Raw genomic sequence first — 23,006 nt, forward strand, 5'->3', positions numbered from 1 at the left:
CAGCGCTCAATTGCTGCGCCACCGGGGAGGCCCCCAATAGAAATTTACAGAGTATCCTATTCCAAATCAGAATGAACATTCTTCTCTAGTGCACATAGTACACTCTCAGGACAGACCATATGTTATGACAAAAATCAAGACTAAACAAATTAATGAAGATTGAAATCATATCAGGCATCTTTCAAATCATAAAGGCAAGGAACAAGAAATCAAACAACAGATGAAAGAGAAACCCTAAATATGTGGACACTAAACAATATGCTATTGAACAACTTTTGGGTCAATGAGAAAATCAAAGGAAAAAAATGGATATAGAAGAAACATACCTCAACATAATGAAGGCCATATATGGCAAATTCACAACCCACATCATATTCAACAGAGAAACCTGAAAGTTTTTCCTTTAAGATCAGGAAAAAGACAAATATGCCCTTTCTTCACCATTATTATTCAACATAGTACTATAAGTCCAATCCAAGTCAATTAGATAAGAAATTGTTATCCAAATTGGGAAGGAAGAAATAACACTGCCTCAATTTGCAGATTAAAAAAAGGGGTTAAGCACCATACTATGAAGCAATTGGCAGCCTCTGCAGCACAAGTTCGATCCCAGGCTGGCTAGGGAGCAACCCACATGGCACAGCAGACCTCTCCTGACTCGCCCGCTGCTTCCCTCAGCAGTGTACTTCAGTCAATCTGCCTGTTCTGTTCCCCACTCTGTCTCTGGTGAATCCTCTCACCCCCCAACCCCCGCATCTGTGGCCTGTACCCCAGCTCTCGTATGCATAAATAAATAAATCTTCAAAAAAAAAGTAGTAACAAATGAATACAGTAAACTGGCAGGCTATAAAATACACAAAAATCAGATGTGTTTCTAAATGTAAATGACAAGCTAGCAGAAAGAAATCAAGAAATAATTCTATTTACAAATGCATAAAAAAGAACATATACCTAGGAAAAAAATTAGGCAGGAAAATAAAAACATACTCTGAAAACTATAAGACATTGTGGAAATAAACAGAAGACACAAAGAAATGGAAAGATGTTCCATACTCATGAATTGGAAGAATTAACATCACTAAAGTGGCCATCTTACCTAACACAACATACAGATTCAATAAAATCCCTATCAAAATCCTAACTGAATTTGTCACAGAAATAAATTCATAAAATTTATTTGGAACTACAAAGAATTATAAATACCCAAAATAATCCTGAGAGAAAAACTGAAAATGGACCTCCATTCATCATCCCAAAATTCAAACTATCCTACAAAGGTATAATAATCACAACAGCATGGCACTGGAATAGAAATGAACACTACAGATTAATGGAACAGAATTGAGAGCTCAGAAATAAACCCACACCTATATGGACAAGTAATTTATGACAAAGGAGCCAAAAGCATAGAATGGAGAACCTTCAATGAATGGTGTTGGGAAAACTGGACAGTCACAAGCAAAACAATGAAACTAGACCACTATCTCACACCACACACAAAAAAGAACAATTGAGAAAGATTTGTGTGTAAGATTTAAAACCACAAAATAAATAGAAGAAAACAAAGGTAATATACTTGACAACTCTGGTGACAACTGATGCTTTGGAGACTTGACTTGAACAGCAAAGGAAACAAAAGCAAAAATTAACACATAGAACTATATCAAACTAAAAAGCTGCACAATGAAAGAAACTATCACGAAAACAAAAAGGAATGGGAGTTGAATGGGAGAAGATATTTACAAATCATAATCCAGTAAGGTGTTCATATCCAAAATATATAAACAACTCATCTAACAACAACAACAAATCCCAAACAACCCAATTAAAAAAATGGATGGATGATCTCCAATGAAGACACATAGAGGGCCAGGCCAACAGGTACATGTAAAGATGTTCGTCATCTCATAGTATGGAAATGCAAATTGAAACGAGATATTGTTCTCACACCTATGAGAATGACTATTATTTAAAGACAAGAAACAACATATGGGGGCCTCCCTGGTGGCGCAGGGGTTAAAGCCTCAGCACTATCAAGCTATTGCCAGCCACTGCAGGACGAGTTCAATCCCTGGCCAGGGAGCTACCCACATGGCACAGCAGACCTCTCCTGTCTTGCCTGCTGCTCCCCTCAGCAGTGTATTTCTGTAGATTTATCTGTTTCTGCTCCCCACTCTCTCTGTGGTGAATCCTCTTACCTGCCCCGCCCCCTGGCCTTTTTTTTTTTAAAGATTTATTTATGCATACAAGAGCTGGGGTACAGGCCAGAGATGTGGGGGGTGAGAGGGTTTACCAGAGACGGAGTGGGGAACAGAACAGGCAAACTGACTGAAAATATACTGCTGAGGGGAGCAGCAGGCGAGACAGGAGAGGTCTGCTTCGCCATGTGGTTTCTCCCCGGCCTGCTGGGGATCGAACTCATGCTGCAGAGGCTGCGGATTGCTTCATAGTGAGGTGCTCAACCCCCTTGTGCCACCAGGGAGGCCAATAAAAATAAATCTTAAATAGAAAAAAGGAGTAACAACAAACACTAGAGAGGATATTGGGATAAAGGAACCCTTGCAAATTACTGGAATATAAATTGAGCATGAAAAAACTGTGTAGAGATTCCTGAAAATTTAAAAATGGAATTGACAGATAATCATACAATTCCGCCTTTGGAACTATAGCCAAAGAAAGAACAACACTAACTCATAAAGATATATGCACCCCCATGTTCACTGAGGCATTATTCACAATAGTCAAGAGCTGGAAATATAACATGTTATGGTAACAGATGATTAATGATGATGTGGTGTGTGTGTGATCTCACAGAATACTATTAAGCTATGAAAGAAATGAAATCCTACTAGTTGCTTTACATGGATGAACCTAGAGGATATTACGCTAAGTGAAATAAATCAGAAAAAGACAAACACAGATGTGGAAGATAAACAAATGAACAAAACAGAAATAAACTCTTGAGACTATTAAGAATCTCTTCTGTAGTCTATCTTGCCAGTCTATCTTTCCAATCAAAAGTCTAGTGGGAATTGACAGAAATGCTTTCATCCCAAAGCAGGTATCCAAGGATGAGGCTTTGACTAGTAGTCAGGCTCTTATACTTGACTTTGGATTTAGACTGTTGATAGCAGTCCACTAGAGAATGATGACGTAATCTAAAAAAATCTCGGTAAATTTTTGTGGTCAACCTACCATTGCGAAAAACTCCCCGAACCTTTATGCAGAAATTGAGTTAGAATTTAAGAGATGTTATCTTAGTAATTGCCAGCTTTAAAAAAATTGTCTTTTTATTACGACCATTTTAGTGAGTGTGAAGCAACATCTCATAGTGGCTTTGACTTATATATACTTCCCTGATACAAAATATATATTCTAGATTCTGGTAAGGTTCTGGTACCTAGAGTACATAAAGAACTCTTATTATTCAATAATAAGGCAAACAACCCAATTAAAAAGTAGATAAAAATCTTAATGTGCAATTTTCCAAAGATATAAATGACCAAAAAGCATTTGAAATATGTTCAGCATCATAAGTTATCAGGGAAAATTAAGTCAAAACCACCTTGGGCAGATTTCTGAGAAACAAGGTTCAAGAGCTCAGGAGTTAGGGCCTCCCTGGTGGCTCAAGAGGTTAAGTCTCAGCACTATGAGGCTATCTGCAGCCACTGCAGAATGAGTTCAATCCCTGGCCAGGGAGATAACCCACATGGTGCAGCAGACCTTTCCTGTCTCACCTGCTGCTCCCCTCAGCAGTGTGTTTCAGTCAGTCCGCCTGTTCTGCTCCCCGCTCTGTCTGGTGAATCCTCTCACCCCCTGTACCTCTGGCCTGTACCCCAGTTCTTTTATGCATAAATAAATAAATTTAAAAAAAAAAAAAAGAGCTCAGGAGTTATACAGTGCTTTGAAGGTTTTCTTATGTATGTCTGGCCTTGTGGAAGTACTATGCCTGTATTAAATAATTAATCCTCATAGTGACATACAAGATTGTTACAGAGCATTGAAGATTAAATAATTTGTCCAAAATTTAAAAAATTGACCCACTAAGAATTAACAAAGTAAAATATTAAAAACTTGTAGACATTAATAAATGAAGTCAGATTTCTAAGGCTGAGGGAGGGGACAGGTAGCAAGGATCTAGGTATATAAGGGATTGTGGTGGGGAAAAGAAAATCCACCAATGTTTCCCATTTCCCAGGAACAAATCCAGGTTCCTATGCTTGAGTGTAAAGATTTGGCATTAGGCCCTTGCCTATCTCTCCAGGTTTATTTCATTTTAATATCTGCATCATACTTCAGATACCCAAAACTACTGACTGAACTACAAGCTGTTTCATATCTGTGTGCATTTCTGAATATTTTTCCTCTGCCCAGAATGTACTATTTTGCATTGTCTACCTAATGATCACTTCTCCTCCATTAAGAAATTATTGTACTATGGGCCTCTCCATAAGAGCAGTGGGTTGAGCGCAGTGCTGTGAGGCTGTCCCGCAGCCTCCACGTTGCCAGTTCGATTCCCACATGCCGTGGCAGACCTCTCCTGTCTTGCCTGCTGCTCCCCTCAGCAGTATATTTCAATCCTTCTGCCTGCTCTGTCTCTGGTGGATTCTCTCACCCTCCCTCTTATTTTTTAAGATAAATAAGTCTTAAAAAAAAAAAGAGAAATTATTGCATTATAATGATCTATTATATAGCTGTTTCTCTGTATGGAGAAACTTAAGATTTGAAGGTATACCTTTCATTCCCGTATCCTTAATGTCTAGAATACATTATAAAGGTAATGAACAGTTGAATATTTTGGAAAAAAGTAGAATTCAGAATAGGACATTTTGTAGGTAGAAAAATAATTTCTAGATATATGATTAGAAGATAATTCATACACAAGTGGGAAATGATAATACATATTTCTCCCGGGATCCGTGATGCTCCAAATGTAGACCTCTTGTGCAGTAAAGTTAGAAGTCTATTAAAGAGACATTTTCATGTCTCAAGAGACATATTTATTTATAGATTTACAGCTCTTAAACATGAGCTCAAGGGAACAACTACTCTGTCTTCAGGCAGAAAATTTCCTGTATTATCCTATTTGGGAAAGAAGTAACTGAAACCAAAAGAAATTGAAGGGATTTTTAAAAATCAGAATTTGTTTGGCAAATGGCAGAGGGGGAATTAGAAATCTATAGCATTTTCACATTGTATTTACATCTAGATGCACTATAGTTGAAGTGCACTATATCAAAGATCACATTATTCAACAAAATGGTACTTGATTCTTAGGTTGGTAATTGGTATCCTATATGTACACTAGAATCTCATTAGCTTAATTAAAACATGAAGGATACCATTTTAAGTAGTTATATTGTATTAGAACAGCCTCATTGCAATGGTTTATCTAAGCCCTAATATTTAATAAGATATTAGAATGATAAGGGATTAGAGGCAATCCAGTCCAAAACTTTCTTTTTAAGATAGAAGAAACTAAAGCAAGCCTACAGAAGTTGAAAAAGCTTCATCAGAATAAGAATACAGAAAAGCTAATCTATAATAATTCATAAAATCATAATTTTTTAAAAAGTACAAATGTTATTTAACTTTTCACTAATCTCTGTAAATTCAGAGACTTGAACTGAAGTCTAGAAAATCAGGAAAAAAATAGAAAAGTGGGTGAAAAGTGGGTACTTAAGAGTTGCTTCTTTGTAAAGGTAGTAAATTTTTATGTTTTATCCATATCTCCTTATGACCATTAATATACACATCTATAAGATGGTTCCCTAGGATGAGGGGAAGTTGATGTGAAAAAGTGTGAAAATCAATCTCTTACCAGGATAAAATTACAGCATGCTATGTTCCATGATATCTATATAAATGCCACCAATATATTTAACTGCATTTTTAGACATGGTAGTTTTAGTTTTTTCCCCTAACTTAACATTGGTTATGCTTTTTCTCACTAATGCTTATTTTTCTTATTCTCAAAGGTATTCAACTGTCATTTTCTTTCTTATTCATTCTGTCTTAAAAAGTTATTAATTTTATACACTTTCCATTTACATATATCAAAGTCAAGTTTTCATACCTGTACTTATATGAATAAAAACTTCTATAAATTACATAGCGATTATATTTTTATAATTTTGGGGAAATGGCTTTTCTTTGAATTCATAAAAACAATTTAAAATGTCAAAGAAAGAAAAGTATACCAGTCCATGCTCTGAATGTATCAAAAATAAAAAATAAACACTTTTAGAATTTTTAAAATTGAACAAGAAGGATTTGAACTTCAGATTTCCTTAACTGGATCTCGGTTAAACTGTACTTACTTACTACAGCATCCATAGCTGAACCAAAGTTATGAGAGGTCTATAACGCAATGGCCATGCTCCTATGGCAACAGGGTATCATAATCAAGAGCAAAAATACTGGAGCCAAATATACCTCTTTTACAATCCAAATTCCCTTGATTAATAACTGTGTAAATTTGGGTAAAGAACATAACTACTATAACCTTCAATTAACTCATCAGTACATGGGGGACAATAATAGGTGCTCACATAGTTGATGTGAGGCTTAATTTAGATAGTTCATGTATAATACCTTCCATTACAAAAAATGCTCAACAAACATTAGCAATCATTATCATGTTATCACTTGAAGGGAGTTATCTGCTACTCTACTGGAGTTGCTATAATTGACACTGTTAGAAAATAATTTGGAGCTCTAGAAAAAATAATTTAGTGTGGCAAATAGACATCAGAAATCTAAAGTTACCTGTATATGGCTGACTACATATCTGGATCATTGTTGTAGCTGGAAACAAACAATCTCTATGTATACAAATAAATTTTGAAGAACTTACAAAATAATAAAGATTATTTAATCTAAAATCTAGCTAAAGGCAAAAGCCTACTCTCACAAGGCCTGGAACTTCAGGGAACAGAAATAAACTAGAGTTCATACCATGTGGAAAGTCTTAATAGAATATTGCCCTTCCCCCAGTAAAACTGGGGCATGTGTTAAGGACAACATCCACAATTTATTTATTTATTTATTTTAATTTTTTTTTTTATAATAAATTTTATTTTTATATTCCCCATACAATTGCAACCCCCCCATTCTGACCCCAATCCCTCCCCTCCCGCCCCCCCACCCCCAAAAAGTGTCTCTGGTTCAAAGTTTTTTGTTGATTTTGATTTTCACTTTCTTATAGTTATTCATTTTCCTGGTCCCTTATTTAAGTTTTCTAGATTCCTGCTATGAGTGAGACCATCCGGTATTTTTCTTTTTCTTTTTGGCTTATTTCACTGAGCATGATCCCTTCCAGTGCCATCCATGTTGCTGCAAATTGCATGTGTTTATCTTTTTTGAATGCTGAGTAATATTCCATGGTATATATGTACCACATCCTCTTGATCCAGTCATCTATTTTTGGGCATTTGGGCTGTTTCCAAAGCTTAGCTATTGTAAACAGTGCTGCTATAAACATAGGTGTGCAGGTGCTCTTTGGAATTGATGTTTCTGTGTCCTTTGGGTAAATACCTAGGAGTGGAATTGCTGGATCATATGGAAGCTCTATATTTAGTAGGTCCAGAAATCTCCACACAGCTCTCCATAGTGGTTGGACCAGTTTGCACTCCCACCAACAGTGCAGGAAGTTCCTTTTTCCCCACATCCTCGCCAACATTTGTTGTTGCTAGTTTTTTGAATATGTGCCATTCTCACTGGTGTAAGATGGTATCTCATGGTAGTTTTGATTTGCATTTCCCTGATTACAAGTGATGTTGAACATTTTTTCATATGCCTGTTGGCCATTTGCATTTCCTCTTCAGAGAAGTTTCTTTTTAGCTCTTCCGCCCATTTTTTGACTGGGTTATTTTCTTTGTTGTTGTTGAGTCTCATCAGCTCTTTGCAGATTTTTGTAAAGAGCTTCTGCACAGCAAAAGAGACAATAACAAAAACAAAGAGAAACCCCACTGACTGGGAGAACATTTTTGCACCCAACACTAATGATAAAGGACTGATAACATCCACAATTTAAATCAAATTAGAAGAAAAAACTCCACACATGACTTCTATCCACATGCGACTGCAAGAAAGGGCATTTTCCAGGTGCCCAGCATTTCAGTGTGATAAAAGAAGCTAGTGAGAAGTTGTAAACATGAGCTAGTCCTCATCAGGATTTATATCCCAAATTTATATTACTTATGGAATCTAAAAAAGCCCCAAGCCCTGAATTCACTTTATTTTTTAAAAAGATTTATTTATTTATTTATACAAAAACTGGGGTACAGGCCAGATGCGCGGGAGGGTGAGAGGATTCACTAGAGACAGAGTGGGGAACAGAACAGGGAGACTGACAAAACACATTGCTGAGGGGAGCAGCTGGCAAGACAGGAGAGGTATGCCGCACCACGTAAAACCCTTGCCGGTGGGCCGGCCGGGATAGAACCGGCGGCTGCAGAGGCTGCGGACAGCTTCACAGTGTGGTGCTCAACCGTCTGCGCCACCAGGGGAGACCCAATTCACTTTAAAGTGGTACTATATTAGTAGTGTGACCATCATTAAGTTCTGGAATTGCATTCATATAAAAACCTCAACAAGCTCACAATGAAAAATCAGTTCCCAATAACAAAAAAATCACTTTGAAAGTGATTTTTTATAATATTTGATAGCATCCTACAAGTAATTTAGCTTTACATGTAGTTTAAGCATGGGAGAGAATAAACATTTATAAAAGTAATCTGATCTATATGATAAATGATAAACTATCATTCAGGAGAACATTTTCGATACATGGGCATATTGTTTAGGTAGAGGAAGTTATCATTTCCTCTAATAATACCTGACTGTATGTATAAACATATCTTTTTGTAAAAGACTGACATTGAAAAACTGCTTTTCTCACCCAGCAACTTGAGTCTAATCCAGTATCAATATGTTAGTTTTTCCTCTATGATTCCTCACCTTGAGACTGTGGTGAAATATACCAGAAATTTAAATGATGGAAGACTGTCCTTTGAAAGACAAACACATGCATGACATAAAAGATAAAAAAATATAGTGACTATATAGTGACTATAAAGATGAAAAGGGCATGGACTCAACCATCAGGTGCTTTACAGTGGAAGAGAGGAGTAATATGAATGACCAGTTAAATAGAATGTAAGAATTATATCTCAGCCTCTTTCTCAAAAAGTTATCTGTATTATTAATAAGATGCAGGGGAAACAATACAAAGTACAAAAACTAAATCCTACACTACAGAATACAGAAAACTCCCTTACATTATAAAAGGATGACCATGAACAAATTGATTTTAAAAAACTCTCCATAGGTATACCTAATTATATATTGGATATTATAAAAATTTTACTATGGAAAGTATTTCATCTACTGTGATTTGTCTTTTCTATTATCTCCTCTCTGCAAAAAAAAAAAAAAAATCTAATTTATTTAAGTATCTGTTTTATAGAACATAATCCTAACTAAGACAGAAGCAGTTCATTTAGAGATACATTGGGGAAAAAACAGGAAATAGTGTTCAACTAATCAGTAATAAGATGTCTAACTAGAACATGTAGCATAGGAAGTAGAAAGCATTCTCACATTTCAAAGCAACATCATTGTGATAAGATTCAAGGCAGAAGAGAGCAGGTGGTGTGATGGTAGTTGTTAATTATAAGATGCTTGGGCTTAACAAAAGACCCACTTTAAAGACTTAATTATCAATATTACCTTGGCGTTCTTCAAATTGATTGCAAATTGGTTCTACTCTACAAAATTTCTAAGAAAATAAAGTTATAACTAAAACGTTAGTCAAATAGTCGTCACAAGAGAAGTGATTGTTAGAAAAAATTTTCAACTATCTTTGCAAGTCTTTGATATGAAAGATATTATGAAACTAAAGACAGCATTAAACAGAATTAGCAGAATAAAATGCAGGTAAACACCTATTTAACCATAAATCTGTTAGGGGAGGTGCTGTTTTCCTTGCCCCTATCTACATACAGCTGTGCTGGATTACAGGTCCCACTTTGCAAATGAACTGGATTTCCTAAGCAGGGATCTGCTGGGAACTTGGGGTGGAGCTGAGCAGTTAGGTGACACTACATAACATGGAAGGCAAGCAGACGCTTGCTTATCTAGCTCTGATTTGTACCCAGGAACCTGGGAGGGACTTGGAAGGAGACACATGGAGGAGAGACATGTAGACACCTGAAAGAGGCATGTGAGTAAGACACGTGAGAAGGTTGTCCTTAGCAGAGACAATGGCAGCCATTATCTTGATTTGTACTTTGATTTTTTTTTTGTCCCAGACCAGCTTGCCCTTTTCTTACTGTCCCCTGCTAGGCGTTACCTTAGACTTGTGGCAAGATTTTAGGTCTCAGTGGCTAGGCAAAGGGATGGGTGATTTAGGGAGTTTTACTGGGTAACTATTATTAGGAATATCTTCTCTTCTGTATCACAATAATTCTATTAAAAAATTATTATACTAACAGTATGGTTCCTTTGCCTATGTGTACACGGATAGCCAGATTTCTTTAGAGTGTGCATCCCTTAAGAGTTTAGGGTCCTTGGGTACCCTTCAGTCACTAACATATTCATTAACTCTTTTTAGAAAATTAAGAGTTTAGAAAATTAAACTAATATTTAGTGAAGGGCTATGATGTAACTGCTATACATTTCATTTAATTCTCATAGTATTCTGTTGTTTATCCACACATATATTTGACTGTATGCATAAATGTGATGTACACAAACTGAGAGACCTCTCACTAGAAACTTCAGCTATTATCAAACTAGTGATAATTACGTTAAAAATCTTTAAAAACAAAACAACTCTGTTTCTAATAATAAAATGATCAATCTAGGAAGGGTTAAGTATTTAAAGATGTAGCAAACAAAACTATCTCACCAATACTCCGAAACCTTTTCTTTGGGTTCTGTTGTTAAGGTAGAGGAAATACAAGAAATATATTTTGCTGTATTTAAAATGTCTTGTTAGACACAGTAACAGGAAGGCAAGATATTAAATGACTACAGAATAGTGTTATAGAGGACCTAATATATTGACAGAAAAAATTGATAAAAAGAAGCCAGCTGGTATTTATATCGTCTTAACTGTTCCCTAAATACCAACAGCAAAATAATCAACCTAACTACAATGAATCTTGAGACAATGAAGGATAGATCAACAGACTTACAGTCTGACTTATCAAATTAATACATATTTTCCTTACGTCAGAGATGATCAAAACAGTTAAAAAAAGGAGAAAAAAAAAAAAGGAATTTCCCAAGGAGCACTGGTGTACTGGACCTCACTCATACCAGCTTATGAGAACCAACTGATGAAGTTTCAGGTACTTTGTTATAAGCCAGTTGTTGAATATCTCCGTCATTAAAAATTAAATTAAATAGATATAGAATAATATTTTCAAAAAGCAACACTCAAATCATCACTTCCTAGTTATTTTACTGTATTTTATTATTAGGTGAGTCTTGCAAGATGTTTACAGCTATTATATCTGCATGGTGGAAATATCATATATGGGAAGTATTCTTGCACATCTCTTGTTAATTCTACTTTAAACAACTTCACATAGATAATTTCAAATCAGCCACGATGGGAAAAATTGCCACTGATATTGGCAAATGTAAAGCTTTTTCCCTCCAAAGAAGCAATTTTTGAAAATTTACGAACCACCACCCCATGGGGAATTCTAAAATCTTGATAAGAGGTCTGGTTTAAAACAAGTTTAACACTGTAAAATACTTAAAAAAACTACTCTTTGAAAAATCTTTGAGGACATATAGGGAATATTTTAAACGTTACTAAAATAAAAATTAGATTGATGCTGGAATACTTCATAATATAAATGACCATTCTTATTTCATTGAAAAAATACACATTAATCTTTAACTGATTATTAAGACTTTGGGGATTTACTTTTGATCTGGGTCATTCTAATCAGAAATGAAGAGATTTGGCTTAAGAGTAGACAGAGTAAGAAACCACCATGAGGTCATTCTTGAATACTTTTCAGGAATATGCTCATGGTTCCAAGTGTTGCCATCAACATTTTAAAACAGAACAGCATTCTGGAAGTTGCTTTCCTGATGAAGATATACGCTCTTCTTAATTTATATAATTTTCTATTTTTTACATTCACACATCCATTCAAGGACTTATTTTCTCACAATGACCTGGTTTTGTCTGCTTCTGTTCTTACTGTGTTTTTGCAAAACATTAAATTTTTGTGTATATGGATGAATATGAATCTGAGGAGAATAGACATGTTTCCTAGAACTTTAGAGTTTTTCCAAGGATACAGTTTCCTTCATTTTGACATTATAAAATGGCACAAGAAAAGAAGTTCCTTTGCAGGTAGGCAGGAAGGAAGAAAGATGGAAAAGAGAGAGAGAGGAAGGAAGGGAGAGAAGGAAGAAAATCAATGTTAGAGAACACAGGAATGTGTGTGTTTCTGTGTACGTAAATGCATAAATATGTACCATCTGTATTTATGGAAGGTGTATTTGTGTGTGTTCTGGGGAGGAAACAGCTGAAGATATGCTGGATCTATTCAAGGTTAAACATTAGGCATTATTAACTAAATTATATCCATCCACATATATTAACACATATATTTAAAACAATTGGTATTTGAAATTTTGAAATCAAATTTGACAATTAAAGATTATGTAAAAATATAATTAAAAAAAGTGTTATACTGTATTATTTATAAAACAAGGTCTAATACTATCTCAAAACAAATAGAAACATAGACCATTCTATAGAGATAAATAAAATGGAAGTCTCAGACAGTACATTTTTAGACAATAGAAAAAGAAAATATTGCTAGTTGAAAAACTGTTTCCTCGAGAACATAGCCAAATGCCTTTCAAACAAAATAGTTTTTCAAATTTGAAAAGGGAAAGTTAAAAAGTGATGTACTCATTTAAATTACTAGAAATGCACTTATTTTTAAAGACCTTTTTTTCTTATAGCAAGTAAAGCAATCAAATCACAATGAGGAAAGTACAATAATAACTTTAAGACAAGGGTTCAAGGAAGATGAAATACTGGCTGGATAGATGTTTCTCCCACAGACTTAGTTTTCTTTGGGGTCTTCCATCTCAGCACTAACTAGACCCATCTAGCTTAGTTTATGAAATCTGACAAGGGTACAGCCCATGGCAATAGGATGCAGGATAGTGATTTTATTTCTTATTTTATGCACTGCAGCCCCAGGGAGAGAGATAACGAGAACAGGAATGAAATCCAGGTCTGCTACATATAACAGTGCAGAACATTACTACTAGGTCATCAGGGGAAAAAGAAGTATCTATTTTATTTTAAAAGTTTTTTTGCTATGTAATGTGTATGGTAGAAAGCGATGCATTTGTCTTACCCAATAGCTTGTTAAATCTTCACTATTATTAATCATATACTGAATGAGTATTTTTCACAAAAATTTGTTTGACAACTGCTTATTAAATTTAAAATATTTAACTACAACGTTTTACAAACTGAAACAAATGACCATCACCAACTTTACTGAAAATGTCAGGCAATTATAAACCAGAAATAACTTCAAATTTTACTTTTTACCAATATTCCTATTATTTGGGTATTTTTCATCTTTTACTTATTGCTACAAAGTGCTGCAGGCACTATCACTAGTGAAAGCCCTGGTACATTCTGGGAGAAATGACCTGAGTTTAAGAAGGTTGAAAAGTCCCATGGGTGGATTGATGCCTACTTTACTTGTATAAGTTGAATCATGTAAAATTCCTGATATTTGAATGTTTTTGCTCTAAAAAATGGCAATTACATATGATCAACTTAATAACTCACATTGGTACTGATAATCAAACATCCTCTGTAAAATGGAGAGAATGTTAACTAATTCAGGGTTCTTATGAGGGCTAAATGAGCTACTTAACACAGCACACAAGGCAATATCTGAATCTCAAAAGATGTAAGATTAGTGATAATGACAAAAATTGTATATTTACCTCATTTGACATGCAATTATCAGTAAAATCAGCAACTAGCTCTCACCTACGGTATTTTCCTACACAAATTATCTATATGAACCATATACAAATATATTAACCTCTATGGTCATCTACTGCCATGTAACATATGCAGGAGACCCTTCCCTGGGAACTTATCTCTTCATTACAACATTTCACTTTGTGACAATTAAAAGTCATGTTATTTAAGTCCTCCCCAAATACATCCTAGACAAAACAAAGCTAGTTATGTAAAGTATTAGAGAACTCTTGGAGAAAGGCAACTTTTTAATATATATCAGCAGGAAGGACAATGTGACATATATTTATCTTCATTTTATATAGAAATGTAAAGAAAGTAGATTAATACAATTTTAAATGACCTCCCTGGTGGCGCAAGGGGTTAAGCACTGCACTATGAAGCAATCAGCAGCCTCTGCAAGCAAGAGTTTGATTCCTGGCCGGCCAGGGAGCAACCCACATGGTGCAGCAGACCTCTCCTGTCTCACCCGCTGCTCCCCTCAGTAGTGTACTTTGGTCAATCTTCCTGTTCTGTTCCCCACTGTCTCTGGTGAATCCTCTCACCACCCCCACCCCCAACACCTGCACATCTCTAGCCTGTACCCCTGCTCTTGTATGCACAAATAAATCTTAAAAAAAAAAGTGGGAGGATTTATTCTATACAAATCATGTTGTACAAATGAAATTAATATAATGTTATATGTCCTTTATATCTCAATAAAAAATAAGAGTTGTCTAGCAAAAATATAAAACCAATCAACCTATGGACATTGTGTTCAATATTGTAAAACCTTGAGATAATGATGAAATAGAATTCACTATGTTTTATGAAAAGAATAATCTGAAAACAAAAATAACTTTAAAAAACTGAAAAACAGAAGAGACCAATGAGAGAGAGCAAGAGAACAAACAAACATTTATATATCTAATAGCAGAGAGGGAAAAAGAAGAAATCATTGCAAATTCAATGTGGTCTATTATGGTAGTCATTTGTCACATGAGGTTATTTAAAATAAAATTATTTACAGTGCAATAAAGTTAAAATTAAATTTCTTAGTTACACCGTTACATTTCAAGTGCTCAGTAGCCATTACCATATTGGAAAGCACAGATATAGAATAGTTTCATATCACAGAAAGCTCAATTTGACAACATTAAAGTAGAAAGATATTATGAACAACTTCATAAAAATAAATTTCGTAATTCAAACCAATGGGAAAATTACACTTACTTATCCTGGCACAGGAAGAAATATAAAACCTGAACAATCATGTAAGTATTAAAGGAACTGGATTCCAATGAAAAAAATTACACCTCCGAGAATACACATTTGGCTTTACCTGGATATGCATAATCAAAGTGCCAGAAAGGGGAGAAAGGAGTGAGAAAAGGAGACAGAGAGAGAGGAGAGAGAGAGAAAAGAGAAGGGGGGGGAGAGAGGAGAGAAAAGAGAAGGAAGGAAGAGAGAGAGAGAACATGTGAAGAATAAAGGTCAAAAGCTTCCTATATTTGAAGCTCTTGAACTTCAAAAAGATAGTAAAAAATGATTCACATCTACCTACATCAAAATAAAAGTGCCAAAAGATAATTTTGAAAACAGGAAAGAAGAAAAAACTCATTATTTAAAGTGATCTTCAATAAGATCAACATCTGATTTCAAACCAGAAACAATGGAGACCAAAAGGTAGTGGAATGATGCAAAGTGCTGAAAGAAAAAAAAAATAGTCAACCAAATATTTACCTGGCAAAACTATCATTTAAAAATGAAGGCAAAATGAAGACATTCCTAGATTAACATTACTAAAGTATAAGAGGTCATCAACAAAGCCTCCCTGGTGGTGCAAGGGGTTAAGCCTCAGCACTATGAAGTTATCCAAAGCCACTGCAGCATGAATTTGATCCCTGGCCAGGGGGCTACCCACATGGTGCAGCAGACCTTTCCTGTCTCACCCGCTGCTCCCCTCAGCAGTGTATTTCACTCAATCCACCTGTTCTGCTCCCCATCTGTCTCTGGTGAATCCTCTCACCCCACCCCACACAGTTCTTGTATGCATAAATAAATAAATCTTTAAAATAAGAGTTCATCAACAGCAGTTCTATCTACAAGTGATAAAGGAGGGTCCTTCAGAATGAAATGGTACTAGACAGTAACCAAGAGCATATGAAGACATTAACACCAGGGAAGGTAACTACATAAGTAAATTTAAAAGATAGCATAAATGTAAGTTTTGTTTGTAATTAATTTTCTATCTCATTAAAAGTAAACTGCATAGCTAATTATAATTCTAGGTTGAGAGGCACACAATACAAAAAGATTTAATCTTGGCAACAAATTATGTATAGGAAAATTTTTGTTCACTACTAAAACTAATCCTAGATTGTTATGAATTAAGGTATTAATTCTAACCCCCAGAAAAACCATAGGACATATATGTACAAGGGACTTATAGATGAATATTCAAAGCATTTTTATCACAGCCAAAAAGTGGAATCAAACTAAATGTTCATTAGCTGATGAATGGACAAACAGTATGTGATAAAGCCATATAATGGAATATTTTTCAGCCATAGGAAATGAAATATTGTTAAATACTGGACAAACTTTGAAAACATTTTGCCAAGTAGAAAAAGTCACATATTACATGATTCCAATTACATGAAATGACTAGAGTAGGTAAATCTATAGAGACAGAAAAGTAGACTAGTGGTTGCTAGAGAAGAGATGAGCAGAGAATTAAAGCTAACTGCTAACAAGTCAAAGGGTTATTATTATAATCTGGTGCGATAAAAATGTTCTTGAATTAGTGGCAATGGTTAAACAACAAAGTGAATAGACTAAAATCACTGAAGTGTGCACTCTTACGAATTTTATATTAAGTATAACTAAAAAAATGCAATGAAAAGCTTTCAGCATGATTATATTTAATACTGAAATGATGAAAGTTTAATAAAGAAATTTAGTGATGAAATAAAAATTTCAGTTGATGAAAACTGCTTATGAGATTAGAAATGAAATAAAGATAATTATTATCACTTGTATTTTACATGTTTTGGAGATCCTTATTAGCACAAAAGGGGAAAAAATGTGTGAAAGTCAGAGAAAATACTGAAATTAAAAAAAATTAATCCCACCAGGTTGCTACACATGAGGGTATTATAAAAAAAATCAAATTACATTTCTAATATACCAAATATAATTAAAAAGTGAAATTTAAGAAACAATATCAATGTGATCCCAAAATACTAAATATCCAGGAATAAATCCAAGAAAAAAATGTGCAAATATACACACAATCTCTCAGCTGAATAATTTATGGAAAATAACATTCTACTAATTTAAATGAAAATATAAATGGTAATCTTAAAGAAACTAAAGCTGAAAGGTAATGTACCTATTATAAAAATATAGTAATCAAGTCTGTACGGTATCAGACCATAATGAACTATGGAATTATTGGAATAAAAAAAGTTTGGAAACTGATTCACAGTTACAGAAACTTTTTTTTATGATAAAGGTGGTGTTTACATGTGCAAACTGGAAACAGTCTTTTTAGTAATTGGTATTGGGACAAGTGGTTTGGAAAACTTTTGAAAAAAATTTTCCCCCAAGTATTTTATACCAAACACACAAAAAAATTCTAGAAGATTATCAATCTAAATGTAAAAAAAACAGAACATTAAAGCTTCTTGAAGGATTTGAAATTTTGATTTTGAGCTAGGAAAAGATTCCTTAAATAGAACATAAAAACAGCAAATAAGGAGCCTCCCTGGTAGTACAAGGGGTTAAGCACAGCACTATGAAGCTACATGCAGCCTTTGCAAAGAGTTCGATCCCTGGCGGCCAGTGAACTACCCACATGCACAGCAGACCTCTCCTGTCTCACCCACTGCTCCCTCAGCAGTGTATTTCAGTCAGTCTGCCTGTTCTGTTCCCCACTCTGTCTCTGGTGAATCCTCTTGCCTCTCACACCTCTGGCCTGTACTCCAGTTCTTGTATGCATAAATAAATAAATGTTGGGGAAAAAACAGCAAATAGGGGAAAAGATTGCTGATTAAAATTAGTAATTTTGCTGATCAGAAGATATCATTTAGACTGAAAAGGCAAGACAGTGTGGGAGAAAATATATACGAAGGACTAATTTCTGACATATAAAAGAACTCTTTACAAATAGGTATGACAAAACACAGGCAACCCAATAAAAAGACTTGAAAAGGCACTTCAACATAGGAGATTAGTGTCCAATACACATAAAAGTAAGTGTTCGATCTTACTCATCAAATGATATGCAAATTAAACCAATTTAGATAGCACTACTCACCTACCAGAACTGTTAAAATAAAAGATTTGACCAAGTTTTGTCAAGGATGTAGAGTAACTAGAATTTTTATACCCTGCTGTTAAAGTGTAAACTGATACACTTATAAAAAGTAAAAAATTATTTGAGATATTTAACAAGGCTAACCATGCAACTTAATACCCTCAATAGAAATTTACACATACATATACTAAGAGTGAAATAATGTTCACAGGAAAAATATTATAGTCAAGAACTGGAAATAACACAAATCAACAAAACCAAATTTTGCTACATCTCTACATTAACTGCTTATAGCAAAGAAAATGAACTAAACGTGACTACATACAATAATGGGTGAATCTCACAAATGTACTAAACAGAGGAAAACGATGGCATGTGTTATGGACTGAATGTTTGTATTTCCCTAAATTCTTAGGTTGAAATCCTAACTCCCAAAGTGATGGTACTAGGAGGCAGGGCCTTTGAAAGATGATTAATTCATGAGGGTAGAGTTCTCACTGATGGGATTAAGTCGGTTATTAAAAGGGACCCCAAAGAGTTCTCTCACTGATTCTACCATGAGAGGACACAGCAAGAAAACTGTCATCTATGAATTAGGAAAAAAGCCCTCACGAGACACTGAATCTGCTGGTGTTTTGATCTTAGATTTCCTGGTCTTCTGAATTGTGAGAAATAATTGTTTTTTAAGGCACCCAGTCTATTATGCATTTGCTATAGCAGCCGGAAAGGTCTAAGAGAAGACAATTCCATTTACAAACTTCGAACAGCAGATAAAACTAATCTATGATGTTAGAAGTTAGGATAGTTAGGATACCTGAAAGAGAGACAAGAATGATAGACCAGGAAGAAGCATGAGTGAGACTTTTTGACACTGGCTATGTTGTGTTTCTTCATCTTGCCAACAGTTAACCTAACTTACTCTGTGATAATTAACTGAACTGTATATTTATATTTTTGTTCTTTTCATTACGTAATCAACTGAAACACTTTAAAAAGATTACTTACCTGTTTTTTCTGCGTTCTGTTTCTGTTTTCCAGCCAATCATCCATTTGTTCCTCAATTTCTTCTATAGATGCTCCATGATCATAAGATTGAATATATGTACTTTCTAAAGGCATGTATACAGGAAATTCAGGTTTTGGCTTTTTCATTTTAACTTTCTTCTGTTCTAAGAAATGTTTAAAAGAGTGAAATATTAAAATTTGTTAAGAATAAAAAGAATTTCTTATCCACAGACATCTTGAAAGAACACACATTTTCTTTTCAAGATAAAGCTTTGCTATAGTTACAAGCTGTGAGTTTTATTATGCACTAGCCACTATACTATTTTTAAATAAAACTTGAGACATTAGTGACAAACGAGATGATGATTAAAGTATAACCACTGTGTTATTTTATATATTTTAAAGCACGTTTCATCAAAGATTTCATTTTGGCACAATGGAAATAATACTAGTTTGGGATAAGTCATGTATATATAATAAAGCACCCACTTAAAGCTATATAAGGTAATATATTAAAAATAAGCTATCCCTATATCAAAAAGCAAATATCAAGGGGAAAAATACTGAACTGACTCAAATAAAAATACAATATCAAAATAAGTGGGACATAGCAAAACAGTACTGAGAGGTGAATTTATAGTACTTTTAGTACTACATTAGAAAAGATGAAGTCTTAAGTTAATAATATAAGCTTCCACATTTAGGAATTGAAAAAAAAAAGACTCAAGGCAATCAGAAAGGAAAAAAAGTATGAACAGAAAGCAAATGAAAGCAAAAGCAACAGAGAAAAATCAATGAAACAAGAAACTAGTTCTTTGAAGAGATTCATACAATTGACAGATAGCTGGCAAAACTGACAGAAAAAAAGTGAGAAAATATAAGTCCCCAATATTAGCATTGTAACAGGAGAAGTCACTACAGGACACACAGGCATAAATTAAAAGGGTTGTGAGTGAGTATTAAGAACAGCTTCACATGTAAATTTGACAATCCAGATAAAATTGACCAATTGCTCCAACTCATCTAGAATGTGAAATAGCTATATAAAATAGATGCAGATACATGAAATTGATAAGTGAACTTAATATTTGAAAAACCTTTTAACTAGAAGGGAAATTTGATTTGTAATTTAAAAACTCCCCAAGAGGAAATAGTCAGGCTTAGACACTCTCACTAGAGAATTCTACCAAATGCTTAAAAAATTAACACTAATTGTACAGTCTCCTACAGAAAATACAAGAACATTTCTCAATTCAATATATGATGCTAATACTACCCTGACATCAAAGTTATAAGAGACAGTACAAAAAAGAAAACTATGGATTAATATCTCTCATGAGCATAGAAACAAAAATCCTTAACAAAATATTAGCCAATATAATTCAGCAATATACAAAAATTTTATACTATGACCATGTGTTATTTACTGCAAGGATGCAAGTGTGGTTTGATATTCAATGTTCAATCAATGTTATCTACCAAACACATGAAAGAAAAAAATATCACATAATTATATTAGTTGGTGCAACAACAAAATTTAACACCCAATCAAAAAACTCAGAAAACTAAGAATAGAAGGAAATTTCCTCAACTACACATAGAGCATCTACAAAAACCCTACAGCTCTCATCAGACTTAATCAGAAAACAAGTATGTCCTCTCATCATTCTAGTTCAACAATATTCTAAAAGGGCTAGTTAGTAAAAGAAGGTATAAAAAGAAAATTTAATGCATACAGGCTGAAAAGGAAAAAGTAAAACTAAGCTATTGTCATATGACATCATAGTCTACATACAAAGTCTAAAGTCTAAATAAAAATTCCTAGAACTAATAAGTAAATCCACATGACTGTAGGATATAGATCTACATATAAAGGTGAACTGAATCAAAACGGAATAAAAAGTCAAATGGAATTTCTTAACTTGCAGTGAACATATAGAACTTGAAATGAAAATCTAATATCATTTATAATCACTCAGAATATAAAAAAAGAAATACTTAGATGTAAATCTAATAAGACATATGCAGAATTTTGCTACTATAAAAAGTCACAGAAGACTGGTTCAAGAAGATGTGGTATATCCACACAACAGAATACTATTCAGTCATAAGGAAAGATAAGGGAAGGAGCTGGAAGGAATTAAGTATAGTAAGTCAGAATGACAAAGACAAATACTGGACATTTACATAGCAGATGACCCAATGAAGCAAACTATTTACAAAAACAAGTAGACACTATTAAACAAGAGGAAGGAGAAAGCTCAAAAGGGCGTAAGGGACAAAAATGCGGTGGTGGGGGGGAGGAATTGCTGTATCAATAATATCATCATTCTTAAAATCACAATCTAGAAGTATAAAAATTTTCCAAATAAATACAACACATCTCTCGAATTAAAATTTCCTAAGAGGGTATTTATTTTTAAGAAATTACCCTCTTCATATTCCCTTCTTGAAAATTATCATTTTAATACCACACCCTATTCAAAGTAGTTCTAAGGTAGCCCTCAAAGGACAGTGCACAATCTCAGCAGTAAAGCAGATAGACTTGAGGGCAGATTAGCAATTAGGTCATGAAAACAGGAAGCATGAAATAGCTACTGCTAATCTGCATGAGATGCATTTACTCAATTAAGCAGATGGAAATGTTATTATGAACTCAGTACTCCAATGATGGTCTTTAAAATTAAGAAGGATTAGGGGCAAATGAAATGCACACTAGGGGATTTGGGACCTTTATATATTAATTCTAAAGTATACAATACAGAACACTGCAATGAAGTTAACAAAATTAATTAAAAGAGTCCCTACATGTAACCATTAGAGACTACATTAAAAAATACATGACAGTTTCTGACATTATTAATAGTAATATGAAAGTTCTCTAATATTCTTAAATTCGATACATCACCTTTTCTAAATATAACACTTCAATAAAAAACATGACAGAAATCTTATTAGTGCCTAGTATATTGTTTTCAATATGCTTTCTTTTTTACATTCTAAGTTTCAGTAACTTATAAGCTAGTGATGAATTTTCAAACTTATTAGAGGATTGTTACACATTCATACTGGCAAACAAGTTTTAAAATATTTATATATTTAAAATTTTGTGTTTCTTACAATTTTTATTAGATAACAATAACAAAATAAAAGAAAATAAAATGAGTTTGAGAATTGCTATGAAAATCTTAGGGAGAATAAAAATCTTTGAATAACTTTGGAAAAATGGCCAAACTTCAAAAAGAAGTTTTGTATTATGATACTTTGTATATGACAATTTTGTTTTCTAAATTGTCATGTGCATACTCCTATGATTATTGCAACCAAGTTATGGAAGCAATCTAAATTCCCAAGAACAGATGAGTGGATTAAGAAGATGTGGTGTATATATATAAAATGGAATATTACTCAGCTATGTATAAAAAGATAAGCTCTTGGCATGTAACAGGAGGGAATTATGCTAAGCAAAATAAGCCAGGAGGAGAAAGACAAATACCTGATGGTTTTTCTCATAAGTGGATTATAGAGTCAGCCAAAACCAAACCAAAAACAAACCCTAGAAACCTGACTGTAAAATGGAGAATACCAGAGTGGGAGGAAAAGAGTGAAGAGGAAAGGAGGTAGGGGGCAGGATGGATATGATGATGG

At 34.0% G+C, this 23,006-nt stretch overlaps 1 protein-coding gene across 2 annotated transcripts in view; it reads right to left on the reverse strand.

Moving 5' to 3' along the window:
- The window catches only part of DNAJC1 (DnaJ heat shock protein family (Hsp40) member C1), a 123,790-nt gene that overhangs the window by 29,148 nt on the left and 71,636 nt on the right, over positions 1–23,006 (reverse strand). For both annotated transcript variants that reach the window (XM_054695137.1, XM_037510694.2), the window contains exon 8: positions 19,359–19,522. In XM_054695137.1, the coding sequence (XP_054551112.1) occupies positions 19,359–19,522 (164 nt within the window). The remainder of the gene's footprint in view (positions 1–19,358; positions 19,523–23,006) is intronic.

The sequence above is a fragment of the Talpa occidentalis genome, unplaced genomic scaffold, assembly GCF_014898055.3.
Source record: "Talpa occidentalis isolate TD23 unplaced genomic scaffold, MPIMG_talOcc4v2.1 talOcc4.14, whole genome shotgun sequence".
NCBI classification, from domain to species: domain Eukaryota; kingdom Metazoa; phylum Chordata; class Mammalia; order Eulipotyphla; family Talpidae; genus Talpa; species Talpa occidentalis.